Here is a 21,201-nt window from a genome sequence, read left to right as displayed (position 1 = left end):
TGATTCAAATAGCATCTTGCATATTTAGATTAATATAAACCAGTTATATATTTATATAACTTTTCTATAATTTTTTAACAAGAAGCATTCTAAAATTATTCATCACAAAATATTTCCTCTATTTATTATATGGTCTATAAAATATTTACATCAATTTTTAAAATAAATATTTTATTATAAAACAATTATTGTTTTAATTAATGTAATTTGAGTTAATATTATAATCCATGATCTTTATACATTCATATTTTCCAATAATGTTCATTTTACATCTCCTTAAAATTAAATAAAAATTAATATTAAAATTTAAATAGTATATTCATATTACTATAGTACTTATTTTTGCAATTAAAAAAATAATTTAATAAAAAATATATGTCATTATTTATATGATATATATTTTTTAAATATTGAAAAAAAATAATACTTCTATGTATATAATATGAAAAAAACTTTTAAATCTTTTTTTCGTATCAATTTAACAAATTAGATATATTTTAAATTTGTCAAGTCATAAGAAGCTTATGTAATTTTTGTTTCATATCTGATTAATAAAAAATCTTGTAACATATAAAAAATTAAAATTTCAATATATATTTTTCAAATAAACTTTTTGAGAGATTTTTAATAAAAAAACATTTTTCTTTTAAATTCTAACTTGTTTTACATTTTAACATTGCATATATATTATCTACAATAGTATTATTATACTAATACATAGAAATGTCATGAAACTTAAAAATAATTTAGTATACATAAAGTCTTTATAAGTACACTATTGAACATGAGAAAATATTATTATATATAACATTGTTTTAAGTTTGATATTTTCTCTTAATAAGTAGTTTTGAATATTTTTTCTTTTTAAATGATATTGAATATTTCTATATTGAAAAAAAATTTTTAATGTTTGCAATGTCATCATATTATATGTCTTAATTATTAGAAATAACAATCTTAACAAAAGGTAAAATATTATAAAAGTAAAGTATATTAAAGATAATTTTGTTAAAAAATGCAAAATATTTTTCCTTTCATTTACATATTTAATATTTAGATCAAATAATATAAATTTTGATTTGTTTGATTCCTTTATAATATTTAATTATGTTTATATTTTAATATTATATATAATAACTTATTTTTCTTATTATAGAAACTGATTTGACAAATAAATTCTGATAATTTCTTAAAAGAGATATTCTCAAGGATCAAATTTTTCTTTTTTTTCATCTTGAACATTAAAGCCTATTGTCACACTAGAGCTACTTGTTATACTGCTAGCCAATGTCAGAATTGGTTCTTCAGATTTCATTTCTATTGAAAAAGGATCTTTTGATTCCATCATGCTTTGCTTCCAATTTTCTAAGTCCTTATCTGACATGTTTGAAAGAGAATTTAATTTTGATGTACACTTGTAACTATAATTTGTCTCAGATTTTTGTGTTGAAGTTTTTGGCATAGAAACACTTTGAGATCGAGAAAAATTTTTTCTTTTACAACTGTTGAAAGAATGAGACTTTTTCTGTTCATATACAGCTTCATTGCTATCTCTGTTCTTTTGTACTTTTTCAGCATTAGAAGATTCAGTTTTTTGAAACACAGACGATTTTATCTTGTCTATATTATCTATTTCTTTAATTCTGACATCTTCATCTGATATTTCCATGCTTTCGACGAGAAATCTAAGAGAAAATGCAATTAAAATAATTTAAAATCATAAAAAAAATATCGTTTTTAACAAAATATTTACCTTCCAATTTTTTTATAACCACTACTAGATTTTATATTTAAATTTTCTTTCTGTTCAAATATTTGTTTGACATCTTGTTTTCTTTGTTCTTCAGTTTGTTTTAAAGTTATTGTATGATCTTCATCATCATCCATATTATCAATAGGAAGATTATCAGTACGCATGATTTTTTCTAAATTACTAGTGAAACCTACTCCAAAACCACAGTTTCGTATTTGTCCATCTTCATTACTATAATAATCAGTATAGGATACGCTACCACGACTTTCTCTATGTTCTTGATCTATATTTATACAAAATTCATTGAAATCCACATCAAGACAAGGAGTTGTAGGATATTTATGACCTGTATTAAATGATTGTGCTCTATAAACATAAAAATAAATTCATTTTTCATGTATTACTCATTTTTTTTAATGAATTAAATTTATTAGTAATTAAATTTTAATTACCCATCATTACTGATTAGACTTATAGACATACTGCACTCTCCTGTTGAAGTTGGTGCAGGAGATGAAGGTTCAGAAGAGAGAAATGATTGTGGTTCGCTACTCCATCCAGTACCTAAATCATTCAATACTAAATTTAATATTTATAATATTTATAATATTCAATACATTTAAATACATTAAATACATTATTTAAATAATTGTTTATTAACAAATTAATTTATTATTAAATTGAAAATTAAATAAAATATTACAATATAATAATATAATAAAATTATAGCAACATCAAAGAACATATTTCTGGCAGAGAATGCTAAATTTTTATATTATTACAATCAGAATTATTATTATTTTTGAGAATTCTAACTTTAATTACTTCTAACTAATAATTACTTTGTATACAATACTTACTATTAGGACTGGTTGGTGATAACTGATTTCTTATATCACAAGGTTCTCCATCATTAGAAGATTTATACTGTATTGGAGTTGGTGCAATATATCTAAGAAGAAAATCAATCATTCTATCTTTATAATATATGTAATTGGAAAAAGAATAAAAAAAAAATTAAATTCTAGAAAAAATCATTTTTTATTAATATGATGAATAAGAAAAAAGAAAAGAAAAAAACTTAATACTCACAATGATGGTTTACTTAATTTCTTACGGTACCTGACAGCTTCCAAGTCGGAAGAGTGGTACTCGCGATTGATTCCTCCAATATTGAGATTTTGATTAACTGACTCATGCGTTGATCCACCAGGAGAAGAATATTTTGGAGGCGAAGAAGCAGGTGTTCGAAACAAAGGAGCACTGGTCATCATTTCCAGAAAGGAATCCAACTGACGCAATGACAATGCATTATGAAGAGTTTCCAAAGGTCTTATTGGTGGTACACCACCAAAACCTTCTATTGCTAATGAATATAAAATTAAATTATGAATAAAAATATTATTATATATTTTAATAATGTATATATTATAATAAAAATACTAATTTTAAAATCAAGTAAAATTAAAAAAAAAAGAAAAAGAAAAAGCTAAGATTCACCTGCAACTGCAGAAGCATGAGGAGGCACCATATCCTTAAGATTTGGAGCACTAGAAGATCCACTAATAACAGCTGTGCTGAATAAACTGTTCGCTGATCCAGTCAACTTCTTGTTGACGTTGTAGCCCAACAGCTTGAAATAACTCATCTGTCCGGAGATACTGTGACGGTGGCGCCTTGCTGTGCAGGTAGGGTCAGGTTGAATGATCGAAGGTCGTGTGTCTGGAGATGAGAAGGATCGTTGAGGCTGGAGTCGGGAAAATGGTTCACATGGATTCTTGGAACAATGGTTATACTTGCGAGGAATATCGTGGTCATTGTGAACATTATTATTGTGCTTTGGGAACATATGATAAAGCATACTATTATAATCTGGTACATATACCAGGTCTCTGTGCCATTGGAGATTCATAAGACCAACATTTATATATTTTTGAACAATTGAGTCTTTCACCATAATTATTTGAATAAATTCCGATCGATACGAGAAAAAAACATCATACCTCAAATTAAGACAGAATAACTTTTTAATTGCGATATGTGTATTCTTAGCTATTACACTGCCACCATTGAATGTTCGTCGCGTTACATTTTTGTTAAACTTCCATTTCTCTTTCTTTTTGAATGGTATTGATTCACTGTGATCATCGCCCTTTAAATAATGCGTGTTCACGGAAGAATGATGTTAACTTTGAATAAAAAGATTGTCTTTCAAGGAACTTTGGAAATATCTTCAAAACAAACTATCTTTCTATCTTTCAAACAAACAAAAGAAAAATTAGGATGATTTAATTGGAAGATTTCTTTAAAATTTCTACAATTATTATCAAAAGAGATATTACAGAGAATATAATTGGAATCTATATTTTTTTGCAGATTTAAATAACAGGAATAATTAAAAAACTTATGCGAGAGCGAGGATGCGAAATAAACATCAAAGTTAAAATGTTCAACAAGTAGAAGATCTTTGCTCTTCAGGATCAGCTCCGAAATATTACAGTTATAACAAAAACATTTGGATGTAAAGTAACAAAAAACGAAAACGTTTTTCTACTGTAATTTGCCCCGATGTGGATGTCATTGTTTTTGGGATTTTCATGCAAAGATAACAAGAAAAGAGATTTTAGCCACGAATTACTTGATGGCAGTTTCGAAGAATCGATTAACTCACCGCTACGCTCAATCCCAGGAAGAATCATCTCTGAATGAGAACGTCCATATTTCTTATTTTGGAAACGTGGATTAAAATCATCGCGCTGTTTAGCATTAGCATCGAGATTTGAAGAACGAATCGTAGGGACCGGAAACATGATATTTGTTACGTCAGAGATCCGGCTGTTCGGTGAAATCAGAGGAGATGTATGCAAAGTCACCAAAGGTGTTGAGTTCAGAATGGATGTTTCTATTGAAGGAACTGGAAACTCCGGTGAACTGAAGGAATGCGGTAGACTCAGCAATTTTTGCACTGGCACGTTTAGCGAAACCTGACCAGATCTTTCTAAATGCCATTGCTCTGTTACATGCTTTTCTGTATTATATATATTGCATGCATAATTTCAATGATAAAATTCGATGATATAAAAGAGAGAACGGTGCAATTAAAATGAACGAATGATGACAATGTAACAGCAGGATTAGGTACAAAGGAAGGAAAGAAAAGAAAAGAAAAGAAACAGATGATTAAATAATAAACCCATCACCATCGAAATCAAAATAATATTGGCAAGAACCTTTAGTCACGTCGTCGGTAATAAAATTAAAACTTACTGAGATTTTATTATTGCTATATAATAAAAAAATTCATTGAAATATTTAAGATTCTTAAAAATAGATAGTATAACTTTAAGAATAATAGATTTTAAAAATAATTTTTAAAATTGAATGTTTTATAAAAGAACAGTATAGAATAAACATTTAAACATTCAACAATTTTTTAAATATTTTTTTTATAATAATAATCTATAAACTTAGAATCAAAGATGATTAATTATATTATGAGAATTCGACGTTGCAGACGACGTTTTTAATGAAAAGATTCGTTACCAACGGAGGAATAAAGAGAAAATAACTGAAAAAAATACACTGGAACAGAACGACATATACTTCAACTTATTTGCGCTTAGAAGACATAAATTTGGTTAGTGTTATACACCCATGGCACACGATAGCCATGCAACCAGTAAGCCAACTAGACAACAATTAAAATTTATGAATTTTATTAATAATTTAATATTATTATGATTTTATACGATGATGATGATGATTAAAAATAAAAAATTTAATGATAATTATTTCACTTATTTATTATTTAATTTATAACATTTATATTTCAATTTTTTCAAATAAATTAAATTGTGCTTAGAATTTCTAAATTAATAATAAACTAGTATTTTGATAATGTGTAAAAAATAAAATTTTAATAAAAGATTATCATATTAAATAAAAAAAACTATTTTTTTTATTTATTGTTTCTATATAAAAAAAATTAAAATTAAAATAAAATTCTTTCTTTTAAAAGAAATTTATATGAAATTTCTATTCATATTTTATATTCATATATTATATAAGTACTATATTTATATAAGATCAATATTTCTATTTTTTTTTTTTTTTTTAGTTTTTATACTGTTTATATTACACTTTTAAAAGTGTAATATAAACAATAAAAAAAAATAATAAATTCAATTGAAAATCATAAAAAAAATTAAAATTAAATATAATTGTAAAACACTAATAGATATGAAGATATGAAAAAAAAGCTGTGATATGATTTTAGAAAATAACTAAGCACTAATCAACTGCAAATTTTAATGGAATAATGATTTAGGAATAAAGGAATTAGGATGACGGCTGAATGAATTACACTAATAATTGTCAATGTGTAATCCAAACAGTCGTCCATATAAATTAGTTGGCTTCCACGCGCACAACTATCGCTGAGCAAAGAGTTATTTCAACTGAATTTTCCTATTTCCATCTAATGTTGTATCTCTTTGTTAATTTTATTATTAGTTATTTAATATATTAGTTATTCAATAACATTAATTTTTTTTTCTTTTTTTGTGCAATATGATTTTAATTGGATATCTATCTATTAAATTAAAATTTAAATTGATAAGAATTTTATAATATTATAATATTTAGAACAATAATAAACTTATACGTTCTATTATATTATATACAGAACTAAATAAATACAAAAAAAATTGATAAATATATAAGGTAATTTTGCAATTTAATGATTTTTCTTAATTTTAATCATTTAATTTTTTTTAAAAGCTTTATTTTATTATTAAAAAAACAAATTAGACGAAGATTGGAAAAAATATAATTAATGATCTTGCAATAAAATAAAAATTATCATAAATTAAGTTATCGATATGTTTTTTCTCGAATTTAAAGAAATCTTTATTTATAGCATTTAATTATATTTAAAAATCTTCTGATCGATTTTTTTTATTTCTTTAGTGATAAAATAAAACTTTAAAAAAAAATTAGAATCAATTTTAAAATAATTAAAATTGAGAAAAGTCACTAAATTACAGAAATATGTAATATTGATATAAAAAATAATATTAAGGATTAAAATATATAAAATTAAGGATTAGATATGATATTGAAAAGTATCTATGATAAATGGGTACATTGATAATAAAATATTATATATAAATATAACTATTGATAATAAAATAATTATGAAAAAAAAATTATATTCTTATATTTCATAGAAAAAATAAAAAATGCAAGTTACAGTAGTCAGCAACTACAAAAATTACTATCTCAAAAGCATAGAATAATTTTAATAATCAACTAAATAATTAAATCTTTTTTTATAAAAATAAATTAATAAAAAGAAAAAAAGATTATAAATTTTTATTATCACGATGATATAAAATGTCAAAAGTTCAAATAAAAATTCTATAATGATTACCTATGATAAAACAATATATTATAATTTACTGAAATTATAATAAAAACTGACATACCTTCTTTGTTTACAGCGTCCAAGCTCTGATACTGCAGCTTGTCCGCAGCTATAAAAAAAAGGCACAAAAAACACCAGATTTTCTAATGAAATCTGAGTATTCATGTTAATCAAATATTCAAGAAGTAAAATGTTACTAATAATATATAATGTTTTTACAATATAATACTGTTTATTTTGTATTGTAATTTATATTGCTAAATTATTAATTTTATAATATTACTATTCACATTTCTTTTTTTATTAAATATCACTGTCATGCATAATTAAAAAAATATTAGAATAGATTTGTTATTATAAATAAAATATATACATTAATCTTAAAATATTAAGTAATATAAGTAATTGTAAAGTAATATATTACCTTTTTCAGGTTTATCTTGTCTTTGATGATCATAACTGCGAGCACGTGGTTCAACTATTGTTCCTCTTTCTGTATCACGTCGTTGACGTTGACTTGCAGCTAATTGACTACCAAGTCTTGCTGCTTCGTGACCAGCTACAGTTCTAGCACTAAATATTATAAAAAATAGTTCTAATTATAAAAAAAAAAAAATGACGTGACAAATATTTTATATAAAAAATATTTATTTGATCCAAACTTCATTAAAAATTTATGAAAAAAAAATTCATTAAATTTATATACCTTATTGGAATTGGTGCAGAGCTCTGTAAAAAGCCACTATCAAATGGTTCATCCATCATATTAGGATGCAAATCCATCATATCAATTGCTTTACTAGTTGTTGGACTATCTATTATTGCATCTACAGTGTCTGTCTCCATTGTTGATGGAGGTGTTTCCTAAGTATCATATAAAAAATATTATACTTATTTATAATTTTAATTGAAGATATTTATACATACAGATTGCAGTGGTGGATTCATAAAATCATCTTCTAAAATTCCCAATTCTACATCTTCTTCTTCTATTCGAGTGCTACACTGTGAAATGGTATCTTGAGCAGAACCACCACTTTCACCCTAAAAATATTTATATTCCTGTTTATAAAAATATTTATAGTCCTGTATTCTAATTCTATAAAACTATTCTATAAAATATTCTATAAAATAATTTTATAAAATTCTTTAAAACTATTTTTATAATCACATGAAATAAAAGTGTTAAAATTTACTTACTACATTATGACTACTTTCATTGCGTGAATGAGGTCTAAAACCTGGCCCTGGTGGTAAATTTTTTTGCACACAACAATTTACACCAGGACTGAAATGTAATTCAACATGAAAACGTTCTTCACTACTGGGATCTTTAGTTGGATCTTCATATAACATAACCACAATTTGAGACATATAATTTAATTCAGAAACCATGCTAACGTACTCCATAGCTCGACGCCATTGTTCATCTTTCATAACCTATATAATTTAAATTAATTAATATATTTTTATATATATATTATATAAAATAATTATATAAAATAATTATAGATATATACATCAAGTAAACCGCCATAACGCAGAACAGTGAGCAGAGAATGCACGTGGCTTTCACTTGTAAAATAAAGTCGCGTGCGTACATGTCGACCAGGACTAGAAACACCATGGGAATATCTAAAACATATAAAAAATATTATATTTTATTTATAATATATTATAAATTATATATATACATTATTATAAAAACTTAATTTTACCTTGGATTAAGCCTATTGACTGTTTCTTCTCCGGATTCCTCGATATTTCTCTGCAAATCTGCTCTTATTTTTTTTAAAAGTGGAGTACAAATACCTTGACCTATAGTGAGCTTCTCTTGTACTGTTAATCCATATTCCTATAAAAACTTAAAATTAAATTTCTTCTTTTTTTGAAAAATAAAAAATATTGAAATTTTCACCTGTGGTATTACAATATCTGCCAAATATTTAGAATAAATATATAATTCTTCTGCATGTTCAAATTGTAATGTATGGTTGTTATGTTGTAAATCATATTTTATACAATCATAAATATCTGGAATTTTTGATATATCAAATCTCTTATTTTTAGTACAAAAATCTTTTTCAATTTTCCCCCATCGACGACCCATTAATTCCCAAGTTTCACCATGATAAAGAATTGCATCTAAATATGTTGAATAAATAAGTATAAATAAATATAATTTTATAATGACAATTATATATGAAATCATACCTTTAGTTTTAGGATCATCTTTTTTAATACGCACGATATCCATTAGCTTCTGAATCAAAGTATGAACATGTTGACAACAACGGACAGGATTTTTAACAAAATCCATTGCTGCATTGATACTCAATGCATTACCAGGATTTATCTGTTCTCTATCTTCATGCGTAAATTCTCGATCTTGTTGTAATAATTCATGTAATCGTGTTTTTACCCTATAAAAATTTATAGTTAGAATTTATTTAAAATTTTTGTAATAATACTTACGTAGGTTATCTTACATACATATTCTGATATTTACTACTGTCACAATCATTGTCCAACAAGCCATTGGTATTAGCACTTTTTACCATTTGTACTAATATAGGTGTTAATTCACCTTCCAATGCGAGTAAACCTTTTGCAAAAGCTGCAGCAGTCATTTGAACTCTTCCTTCGTCACTTGCATAAATCTTCAAATCATGTCGAAATGTTGAATGAAGTCTGAGCAATCCTAAACCTTGTGCTCCAGCATAATCACCTACATATATTTAATAATAATATTTCAGAAAAATGTAATAAAAATAAAATCTTTCATTTTCAATAAACATAAAATATGATTTTATTGAGTGATTTATGTTTTGTTAAAACAATTATAAAAATCATTAATTTTTACATTAATCATTAATCAATTTATCAATTTATTTGCATATAAATAATTTTAATTAAATGTACAAATATGATTTTTTCAGATGTTAAACATTATCCATGTTTTATTTTTTTTTAATACTTTTTTAAATAATTATTACAATTACAAAAATAATATTTATAAAATAAAAACATAAAATTGTTTATAATAAAAATTGTAACAATATATATAAATTTGTAATATGTATATACAATGTGTGCGCGTGCGCGCGTGTGTGTATATTAGATATGGTAACTGCATGAATGAAAAAACTTATTGGAAAAAAAGATAGATTTGATAAACATTTAAGGCCAAAAAATAGATAAAAAGCAACTAGCTTGAACAATAAAGCATTTCAATGCAATAAAGTAAAATATATATTGAATTAACATAGAAATAGCATTTTTTTATCTTATCTTTTGATACTTTTTGAGCTATCATTATCAATTTGTAAATAATAAAAATTACTTGACAAAAACATATTATTACTTTAGAATGATATTACTATTTCCATGTATCTATAACTATCTACATAACTACAAAAAAGCATTGATTCAAAATAAAAAGTTACCGTGATTTGGTAACATCTCTGAGTCTTCCTCTGAAATAATATTTGAATATATGAAATTATCTATGAATCAAAAATTTTTATAAAAATATAAGATATTTATTATTCTTCAATCAAAATTAAATCATCAAAAATTGAATTAAAAGTTTAAAATTTAGTATATATTGTATTTTTGTTTTTAAATAGAATAATAATAATAAATTTTATATTCTATTAAATAAATACATTAAATAAATTAAATATATCCAACTATTTAAATACATATAAATTCTATTTCAATTAATTTATATTAGGTATTGCAGATAAAGTAAATGTAATAAATTTTTATATATTATTTTATCTATTAGTAATTATTTTTTTTTCTTAAAATAGTTTTTTTTAAATATTAGATTATTTGTGTATTTATAAAGTTAAAATATTTCCTTTATTTTTTTCCAAAATATATAAGCACAGTTTTTAAAACAGAATTCATATTAATTACTTCATATTAATTATTAATGAAATTAATAATTTTTCTTTAATAATATTTTATTTAATAATTAATTAATGTATTCAAGAAAAATAATGGATTATGAATAAGATTGAAAAGAGTAAAAATATTATGATCATTTAAAAAAGTTTTTTGTTTCTTATAAAATCTTTTTTCATATTAAAAAGAAAAAAAAATATATGTATATATGTATTTGCTATTATAGATTAATTTGATAAAATAAAAAATTTTTCATAAAACGTTGAATTCGTTCTTATTATCTACAACACCTTATGATTAATTTTGAGCAGTTGAAAATGATAAGATCAGCCGAAATTCAACCAATATATAAAACTTATTGAACAAACAATCTTATTATATTATATTATTATAATTTAAGAATGAGCATGATGCGTATGAATATAAGATACGAACCACTAAGGTGTCTACCTTGACCACCAGGATACATGCAACGAAATATTCTTCCTAATTCCTCCGCCTGAATACGACCAGCTGGTGTTAATTCTCCACCCCATTTCAATATCAATACAAGAGATGGTTCTCCAAGTCGATCTAACAAAAATAAGATTATAATAATATTACTTACATAATTGAAATAAAAATGAATAACCAAATTACTTATCATATTTTATTCGTCTTAAAAATAAAAAAAAGAAATCATTTAAATATAGATCTGAAAATTATTTTTTTTCGAAAAATATTCACTCTCTGAAAAAATAACATAATTATATTATATATAAAATAATGATAAACTGAAAAATCATTCTAATACAATAGTTGAACTTTATAGAAAGAATAGAAGAATAGAAGAACTTTATAGAAAATTACGGAAAAGATTAATTTTTTCAGATTATACAATTATATAATTAATACAATTGCATTAATATAATTAAAATTAATATTTTTCTAATAGAAAAAACATCTATAAAAATCATATAACATGCTATAAAAATCCACACCAATAATCAATTCATTAAATATTCTTTCTTGAATAAACCTTTTAAAAGAAAAATTTCGAGATATTTTATACTATATTTATATACTATATTTTATTTATGACAAAGTATTATAGAAACATTTATATAAAAAAATTGCTTTAATTTCTTTTTGCAACAATACATATATTGCATTACTATTCTAAAAACGAAAACAATAAGAAATTGTTCCATATTTCATTACATATATTAATAATCTGGTTAAACTTATATAAATATTTTAAATTATTTATAGATATTTAGTTTACAATAATAATAATATTATAATATGATAATTTGATAACATTAAAAAATTAAATTATGATAAAATTTGAAATATCAGAAATTTTTTAAGAAGTTTTCAATAAAAATTTTGCAATATAATCAAATATTATTGTAGAAAGAAATTATTTTTAGCATTTTTTTTAAGTATATTTTAAACATTTCAACGATTTACCATAAACAAAAAAATTTTATCTTAAAAAAAAAAAATTTCTGAAGTTTATGACTTTTTTTCAAATTTAAAAAATGTAAGATATGAAAATATAGATAAAGTAAAGATATTTGAAAGTATTGGAAAGTTTAACTATATATTTCTAAAATATTCTATATATCTCTTAAATACATTTTATATTCAATACCATCATCTGATGAACTTCCTCTGGGTCGTCCTCTTGGCTGATATTTCATTTGCACTTTGCGATTTATTCCTGAGAAATGGCCATACCTAAAAAATAATTTATATATATAATTATTTCAAAAAACTTCAAATAATAAAAAATTTTATTTTATTTAATCTACTTATATATCTTTCTATAATAAATATTATATATATATATATATTATTTATATATTATTTATATATTATATTTACATTTCTAAAACACTTTTCAATTGCTCTAATTTTCCTTGTTTTTCTTCTAATTCTGGTCCAGCTGCACGATGTTGTATTTCAGCTAATAAACTACGTGCAGTATCCAATATTTCTTGCAATTGCTTAGGTCTTTTTAATTTGATATGACCATGTTTATAACCGTCATATTTTGCAAATATCTCAAAAAATCTATATCAAATAAAATAAATGAAATATTATGCTTTAATTGTATGTAATATATTTTTAAAACATATACCTACTTTGGATGACGAACTTCTACTTTCATCTTTTGTTTCGGCGTTCGATCTCCATGTCTTATAATAGCAACTACGCATCGTAATTCCATCCTATAGTATATAAAAACATTAATGTAATCTTAATATAGAAAAATAATTAAAAAACATTGATATAAAATTGAATTACATCTTTCCAAATGTAGTAGGTACAATAGGTGGATCATCCAGTTGAAAAGGAACACTCCATGGTATGTGTAAAGTAGGTGCCAATTCTCTTAAAATCATATTTCCCAAAATTTTTGCACAATCATCATAATATTTATTAGAATTTTTTACAAAACTAAACCCATTTACATCACACACAAATGACTGGCCATTTGCTCTAAATAAAAATTATATATTATATAATTTAATTATCAAATTATTTCTTTTAATTTTATTATACATTAAAATTCAATATACCTAAGTAAATCAAAACCACAAACAGTTTGTTTGAAAGCTAAACACACTTTTCTACTAATTAATTTTTCAGCATTACTTAATATAACTGGATATCGAATTTCTTTCCCCTCTGAATCTCTTTCGACTTTACCGTCCAAAGCAGGACTTTTTCTTGCTTCTGCATGAGCATAATCTGGACCCACAGTATAAACTTTAACATCTGTACCATCAGTTGGCATGAAATCTTCATAAATGTAAGAACCAGTTTTACGGACTCTAGATTCTGGTGAATATACACTACTACGACTTCCAATCTAAAAAAACAGATAAAAAATTATTTTCTTTAACTTATGAATTCAAGTTTTAATTTTTTCAAATAAACAAAAAATTTAATTTTATTTAATCTACTATGTACCTTTCTAAATAATCTTTGACTGCCACCACCTGCAGATGTAGGGTAATAAATATAAATGTTATGATCCTCTGCAGATACTGGTTTTTCTACAAATGGTTTATTAAATGTAACACCATTGACTTCTACATGATCTTCTGATTCCACCAATTCATGATCTAAAATAAATTTTCTATTTGTACATTTATTTATACAATATAAAATTGTAAAAACATAAAAATATATATAGTATACGTTTTGGATCAGATGAATCCCTATCGAGGACAGCATATCTTGGAATTTCAATTCCTTCACTTTCTAAAATAGCATAGACTCTTCTACGATCCTATTAAATATAGAATTAATATTATGTAAAAAAATTAATGTTAACAATATTTGTCAATACTTATCACATATTACATACTTGAATATCATATTGCATTGGTAAATTATTAATGATAAAAGGATTTCTAAGATTAGCATAATTTATAGCTTTATCAAGAGGAAAACCTTTACTATGGAAACTTATTAAACAATCAACAATTGGCCAATCTTCTACAGACTCCTGTAAATTCATATTTTTTTATATAAAAATTAAAATATTTCTTATTTTCTACTAATATTACCTTTAAAATAACTTCTTCAGGAAATACTATTATTTTAATATATTCAAATTCTTCTAATCTTGTTAAAATTTCTTTCATTGGTTTACTTTGAGATTTTTTTGCCATCGCACAGATTCCAACCAAAACTTGTTTTCCTTCTCCTTCCAAGTCGCTTCCACCCATGCATCCATCATCATTGCTGCACCCGTCCGACAGTTCGGCCTAAATGAAAATTTATTTACAAATAAGTTTTGATTATTTATTCACTAATAATTATTATTGATTTTTATTGTTCTAGTTTATTCCTATAATTTTTATACTCTTTCAAAAGTATTATAAAAATTTAAAAGAATCTAGCAATAAAAAAAAAATTAATGACAATCATTACAATATTGTATATTCAAATCTATGTTTTTAATATTAAAGATAAACATAAAATTATTTTTATAATTATAATAAAAATAAATATCAATTAATATTTTAATGATATACATTATATTATTTTTTCATTTATTTTTTATATAAAATTTTATAAATATAATTTTTACAATCATTACAATATTATTTTACGCAAATAATTAAAAACAAATTATTATAAATTATTTAATTTCAATTTTTATAATATTTTATAAAACAAATAGAAATTTTTTAATATTTAAATTTTTCATAAAATAAAATATAAATTTCATTAAATAAAAATATTTTATTTGAACATTTATTAAAAACATTATGAATATTAAAAAAAAAATATCTATTATCTTGTTGTTAAATATCTTGTTATCTATTTATTTACAATTTGTTACAATCATCTGTGCATTGAACTAAAAATAAATAGAATAGATAAATAAAATTTGATTAAAAATAAGAAAAAATTGATTAAAAATAAGAAATAAGAAAGAATCTGAAATGTATAACTAATATAGTATAGAATTATAATATATATTATAATATATATATATAATAGTATAGAATTATAATATATATATAGAAAAATTTTTCCACATATTAATATTTTTCTTATCAATTGTAAATTTTATATGATAAGAATTTCAGCAATATTAATTGAATACTTAAAAAGTAATATATAAAAAATTATTATAATTATTTTATAAACATTTGAATGAATAAAAACAATATAAAAATTATTTCTTTATAATTTTTAAAATTTTAAATTTATATAAAATATTTAAATTTAATAATGGGAAATAACTGACAAATTAATTGAGAAAAACTCTACCATCATTTGCCAATATGGTTCTGCTTCATTATCACAATCAAAAATGTAGACATCAGGAATTGTAGATGACAAAGAATTTATATTTTCCATTATAAACTCAAAGTATCATAAATAATTAATATAATAGTGATAGCAAAGAATAATGAATGAATAATATTATTAAAATATAAAAATATAATTCATATTCATATTAAAATTAATATAATATGGAAATATATGTTAAATATATGTTATATATCATATAGAATAATAAGAATACTAAGAATTACTATCATACTAAACATTTATAAATATTTATAAACTATTCTTTTTTTTAATTTAATTGAATTCATATATATTTTATTTATAGCCTTAAAAAAATCTGTAGTATATTACATTGGTATACTAGTATATTACATTAACATTAACATTAAATAGATCAATTAATATATTTAATAATAACAATTAACATTATCATATCATCATATACATATATTCAGTTAGTTGACTTCTGTTATTAATTAATTCAATTCACAATAATTATACATATATTAAACACTATTAAATCTATTATCTATACCATTAAATTAAACATTGTTTTATATATTTATATTAATGGATATTTAGTAATAAAATTAATATAATAATTTATTACACAAAACAAAATTTATGTAACTTTAGAAGTACAAAGTACATTTAACAAGTATCATACATAATTTATTTTTAGATTACTGAATAACTAAAGTGTGCATATTCATGAGTCATCAAGTTATTTAAAAGCAGTTAACTGATTAAATAAATATATCATTACATTTAATGAAATATGTTTTTATATATTGTTGAATTTAAATTATTTAATAAATATAATTTGATATAAAATCTATTGCAAAAGATAAGATATATATATATATATATATATAAATATTTTATGAAACTATATAAAATAATTTTTTTTAAAATAATTTTCTAACCTTTATTATATAGTATATTATTATATAGTAATTTAAAATAAAAAAATGATATGTAATAATGTATTTTTTTCCTTGAAATATTTATTCTTATGTATCTTATTTTTTATTGTCTATTTTAATCACATTATTTGCAGACATATATGAAAAATATATTTTATGAAATCTTAACATTATAGAATCTCTTTTTTAATAATGCAAATATAAATTCAAACTTAAATTTACATTAATAATAAGTTTTTTACAAATTACATTAATTAATTAATTTATTATTAATAAAATAATTGATTTACTTTTAATAAATAATATAAAAACACTTACTCTTTTTGATGAACGATATATAGAAGAAGCTACAGGACCCACAAGGGTTGATTGCACAGTATTTAAATCCCCTACATAGAAAATTGGTCGACTAGCACTCCGTAGACCCTATTAATTAATTATTACTTGTCAGAAACTTAAATTTCTAATAATTTTCTTAATAAATTTATTTATTGTTCTTATTATTATTTTAAATTGATTAATAAGATTATTTGATTATTATTTATTTTTATAATTATTTGTTATATTCATTTATTAAAAATAAATTAATTTCATTAAATTAAAATAAATTCAAAATCAATAACAAATAATTATATATTAGAAAAAGTTTTTTTTAAAAAGATTTTGACATTATTGGTAAAAAATTATAAATTATAAATTAATTAAAAATAATATTAATTATTTTATAAAAATAAACAAAAAATATTTCTATTTACCTGATAACCATGTTCCAATTCAGTGTAAGACATGACAGAACAGGTTTCATTGAGAAAAGAAAAACAGTTTCGGTTTGAATTTAGAAAATCCACTATATCCTGAAATAATTAAATCATTAAATAAAATTAATAAATTAACAATTATAGCTAAATTTCCAAATAATTATTTTTAAATATATATAACATATAAAAAGAATTTAAACAAATGTATATAATTATTATAATATTTATATGTGTATAATTTCAAACTGAAAGAGAAATAGATTTTAATACATTAATTATATTATCTATTATTTAAATTTATCTTATTTATAACTTGCATTTAATTAAAATATGATAAAAAATATAATGTAACCTCGAATACATTTTTGTATTTTTAACAATAATTAATATTTAATTCATAATAAATCAATATATTCAACACATAAAATAATACTAAATATGAATTAATTCTACATAATGTTACGATTGATGATATGTTACAATTTATTTTGTTCTTTTTTTTTTCAATATAACTTTGATGATTTTAATTAAACTTACCAATTCCAGATTTAAATCAATTTAAAAACTTTAGACTAAGAACAAGAAAGCAAAAATAATAAATAATATCCAATCTTTAGTTAATTAATCAAAAATTTTCATTAGTATTCTTCAATTTTCGGACATCTTGTCAAACTTAAACTCGATCTCTCGTAACATTCAAAAATCGACCATCCGGTTAAGTATACAAATCGATATTTTACATTTTATAAAATATTTAAATAAAATATTAAAAATAATTAGTTATTATAAAATCAAATTAACTTGGTAAAAAATATATGTCTTGTAAATATTTATTTATAAAATATAAAAATCAATATAAAAATTAGCAATTTGTTGTATTGTGCATTTATTTAAAATTCATTTATAAAATGTTATTGCATATTTACATTATAATAATTTTGCATTGATTTAAAAATTATAATTTTTATTCATTTTTAATATTAAATTTTGTATTTGTTATAATATAATTGTTATAACAAGATTTAATTGAGCAACATAATGATATAATTCTAAAATGTTTTTTTTTTTATATTAAATATAAAAGTTAACATATATAAGCACTTTTTAACATTTTTCTAAAAATTACTTTGTTTAAAAATCAACAATTAAAATAATTATTAAATGTTTAAAAAATTTTTAGTTATTTAATTAAGTTTTTGACTTCATGTATAATTTAAATTCTCAGTTTAATTGCTGACTTTTTGTCTTTTAATTTACAATTTTTTAAATATCAAGTTAATATACAGTTTTATTACTTAAGCATAATTACTGTAATATTTAAGCACACTATAATAAAAGTAAAAAAGGAACTATATATAATACTTGGTACATAAAAACTATATAAAAAATTGTACTTAAATATATATATATATTACAAAAAATGCATAATAAAAAAAAACGTAATATTAATCTTAATTAAATATAAAATACAATAATTTTGAATTTATAATGATTTACTTATTAATTATTGATGTACTTCAACATAAGGAAGTGTACAAATTTATTCTATCTAGTGATAAAATATTGATATATTACAACATAAATTACATATAAATTTATTTTATCTAGTGACAAAATTATATATTTTTTTAATTATACATTTTTTTATTGCACTAAATTTATTTTTTTATTTAAAATAAATGTAATTCTTTTTATAAACATATAGATATTTTATTTTTATGATATAGATGTAAATATAAAAATTAACAAAAAATAATGATGTTGATCATTGTCATAAATAAGTTATGTAAAAAAATCAATTGATAAAATGTACATATTCTATGATATGAATATGAAAATTCATATGCAAAATTTGTACTAATACCTTATGCATTTAAATATTATTAGTGAAAATCAATGCTATTGATTGTTTATGATTATTCCTTCAAGCCAAATAAATTTTCAATTTTTACATTTTAATTGGCTGAAGTTGTTTATTTGATGACTTTCTTCAATATTTATATTTTATTTACTATCAGCCCATTGGCCAGACATTAGGCGTCATTGTGATTTCATTGATACTAATTTTCTTGAACGTGCTCGTGTTTCTGTACGAATATTTGTGTATTCAAACCAAAGAATATTAGGAATTAATGTTGTGTCACGTAATAATAAATATTCTGATATCCGCCTGAAAATATAATAACACATAATATTATTTTTCATAAAATTAAAATATTTTCTAATATTAACTTACCATGAGACAATTATAGGAAAAATTGGTGTAAGAATCATATATGTAATTATGAACCATATTATTCCTAACATAATACCTATAAATGTACCCCATACAACTTGAGAATTACTATGGTATAATAAATAAACTCTACTATATGTAATTAAAATAGCAATAATTATAGAAACAATAATGATAGTAATCCTCCAAAATTTTTCTGAAATGCTGCTATTATTATTATGATGCAATCTAAAAATATATATAATGATATAACATAATAAAATATGTATCACAATATATTATAATTACTTTCTATTTTTTAAAAATAAAAATTACCTTATACATATAAAAAGTGTTATATATGTAGCAAAAAACCACATGAATTGTGCATGCATTGATGGCATACCATATTCAATAGCATTATGTCTCATTGGTCTTGCTTCACAGATTGTATGTTTTAATATAAAATTTATACATTTATTAATTACAATTCCACTAAAAAATGTAATCTAAAAAAAAATTTATTTTAAATATTGAAATTAAGAATATATTAAATCAATTTGAAAATTTTTACTTACTGTATGTAAATCTCTTCTAAAAAGAATTAATGTTATGAAACCAGCTATAATAGCAAATGGTAATAAACTTACTAGAGCTAAAAATTTTCCAAATAAATCACCTGCAAATCAAAAGAAATTTAAATAAATTAAATTTTAGATATAAACATATAATATTTAAAAAATTCAAATTTTATATTTTTTTTAAATATATAGCTGAAAATAATTAGTGTCGTTAAACATATGCAAAAATAAATTATTTAATATAAATAAAAATGCTTAACTAAAAATAAAAAAATAAAATTCTGATTTAAAAATAAGCAAAATCTTATAAAAAATTTAATAAAAAGATGATATTTTCTAAAAAAGAATATATTTGTAATAAGAAATTTTTATGAAATTAAATAATAATATAAAAAAAATAAAATTTTATTGAAAAATTTTGAAATACTTACCTTGAGGATATTCGACTAAAGTAAGAGACAAAGGAACCCATTCTGGTTTTTGAATAGTATCAATAGAATGTGATTTAATATCATAAAATGAGTCGTCGTCCAACGATGCCATGTTATCGAAATTTTGAAGTGATCATAGCTCGGACAACTCACGCAGCAACGACCATGGAATCCGAAGAATAGTGGTAGAAACTTGACAAAATAACTTCAAAGCAGACGTAGTTCAATGAGATCCGACAAAAAAATAATTTTTATTATTTTTTTTTAAGATTTATTTATTTGACCAATCATATTCGATATCATTCATCTATACACTATGTTATAAATTATCTTTGATGTGTTTCATTGTATCTATAAATATCTATTAATAATATAAAAAAACTAAACATAGGTAATT

At 21.6% G+C, this 21,201-nt stretch overlaps 2 protein-coding genes across 10 annotated transcripts; both read right to left on the bottom strand.

Annotated features, from left to right (window-relative positions):
* Positions 1 to 900: 900 nt before the first annotated feature.
* LOC122719397 (inositol hexakisphosphate and diphosphoinositol-pentakisphosphate kinase 2) lies at positions 901 to 18,175 on the bottom strand. Of its 9 annotated transcripts, none has more exons than XM_043945150.1 (31): positions 18,115 to 18,175; positions 17,575 to 17,673; positions 17,138 to 17,245; positions 14,654 to 14,854; positions 14,452 to 14,592; positions 14,283 to 14,373; positions 14,052 to 14,206; positions 13,658 to 13,950; positions 13,383 to 13,577; positions 13,220 to 13,306; positions 12,960 to 13,148; positions 12,727 to 12,812; positions 11,526 to 11,663; positions 10,625 to 10,654; positions 9,672 to 9,906; positions 9,393 to 9,601; positions 9,097 to 9,323; positions 8,897 to 9,033; positions 8,699 to 8,813; positions 8,379 to 8,618; positions 8,106 to 8,222; positions 7,885 to 8,042; positions 7,603 to 7,751; positions 7,240 to 7,287; positions 4,425 to 4,781; positions 3,254 to 3,475; positions 2,846 to 3,119; positions 2,614 to 2,705; positions 2,206 to 2,317; positions 1,754 to 2,119; positions 902 to 1,685 (listed from the first exon to the last, which is right to left on the bottom strand). In XM_043945150.1, exons 2-31 carry the CDS (start codon positions 17,605 to 17,607, stop codon positions 1,205 to 1,207), a joined length of 5,286 nt encoding a protein of 1,761 aa, XP_043801085.1. In that variant the 5' UTR covers positions 17,608 to 17,673; positions 18,115 to 18,175; the 3' UTR covers positions 902 to 1,204. The 9 variants fall into 9 exon arrangements, with proteins under 9 accessions (XP_043801092.1, XP_043801085.1, XP_043801087.1 ...); XM_043945152.1 differs by having other exon boundaries at positions 2,876 to 3,119; XM_043945153.1 differs by having other exon boundaries at positions 3,254 to 3,433.
* A 1,126-nt stretch (positions 18,176 to 19,301) lies between these two features.
* Positions 19,302 to 21,087, bottom strand: LOC122719405 (dolichyldiphosphatase 1-like). The gene is made up of 5 exons (XM_043945170.1): positions 20,805 to 21,087; positions 20,371 to 20,471; positions 20,129 to 20,301; positions 19,814 to 20,041; positions 19,302 to 19,747 (listed from the first exon to the last, which is right to left on the bottom strand). Exons 1-5 carry the CDS (start codon positions 20,914 to 20,916, stop codon positions 19,618 to 19,620), a joined length of 744 nt encoding a protein of 247 aa, XP_043801105.1. The 5' UTR covers positions 20,917 to 21,087; the 3' UTR covers positions 19,302 to 19,617.
* Positions 21,088 to 21,201: the final 114 nt, after the last annotated feature.

This window comes from Apis laboriosa, unplaced genomic scaffold, assembly GCF_014066325.1.
Source record: "Apis laboriosa isolate Shangri-la unplaced genomic scaffold, ASM1406632v1 scaffold78_cov150, whole genome shotgun sequence".
Taxonomy (NCBI): domain Eukaryota; kingdom Metazoa; phylum Arthropoda; class Insecta; order Hymenoptera; family Apidae; genus Apis; species Apis laboriosa.
This window is presented reverse-complemented; position numbering and strand designations above follow the sequence as displayed.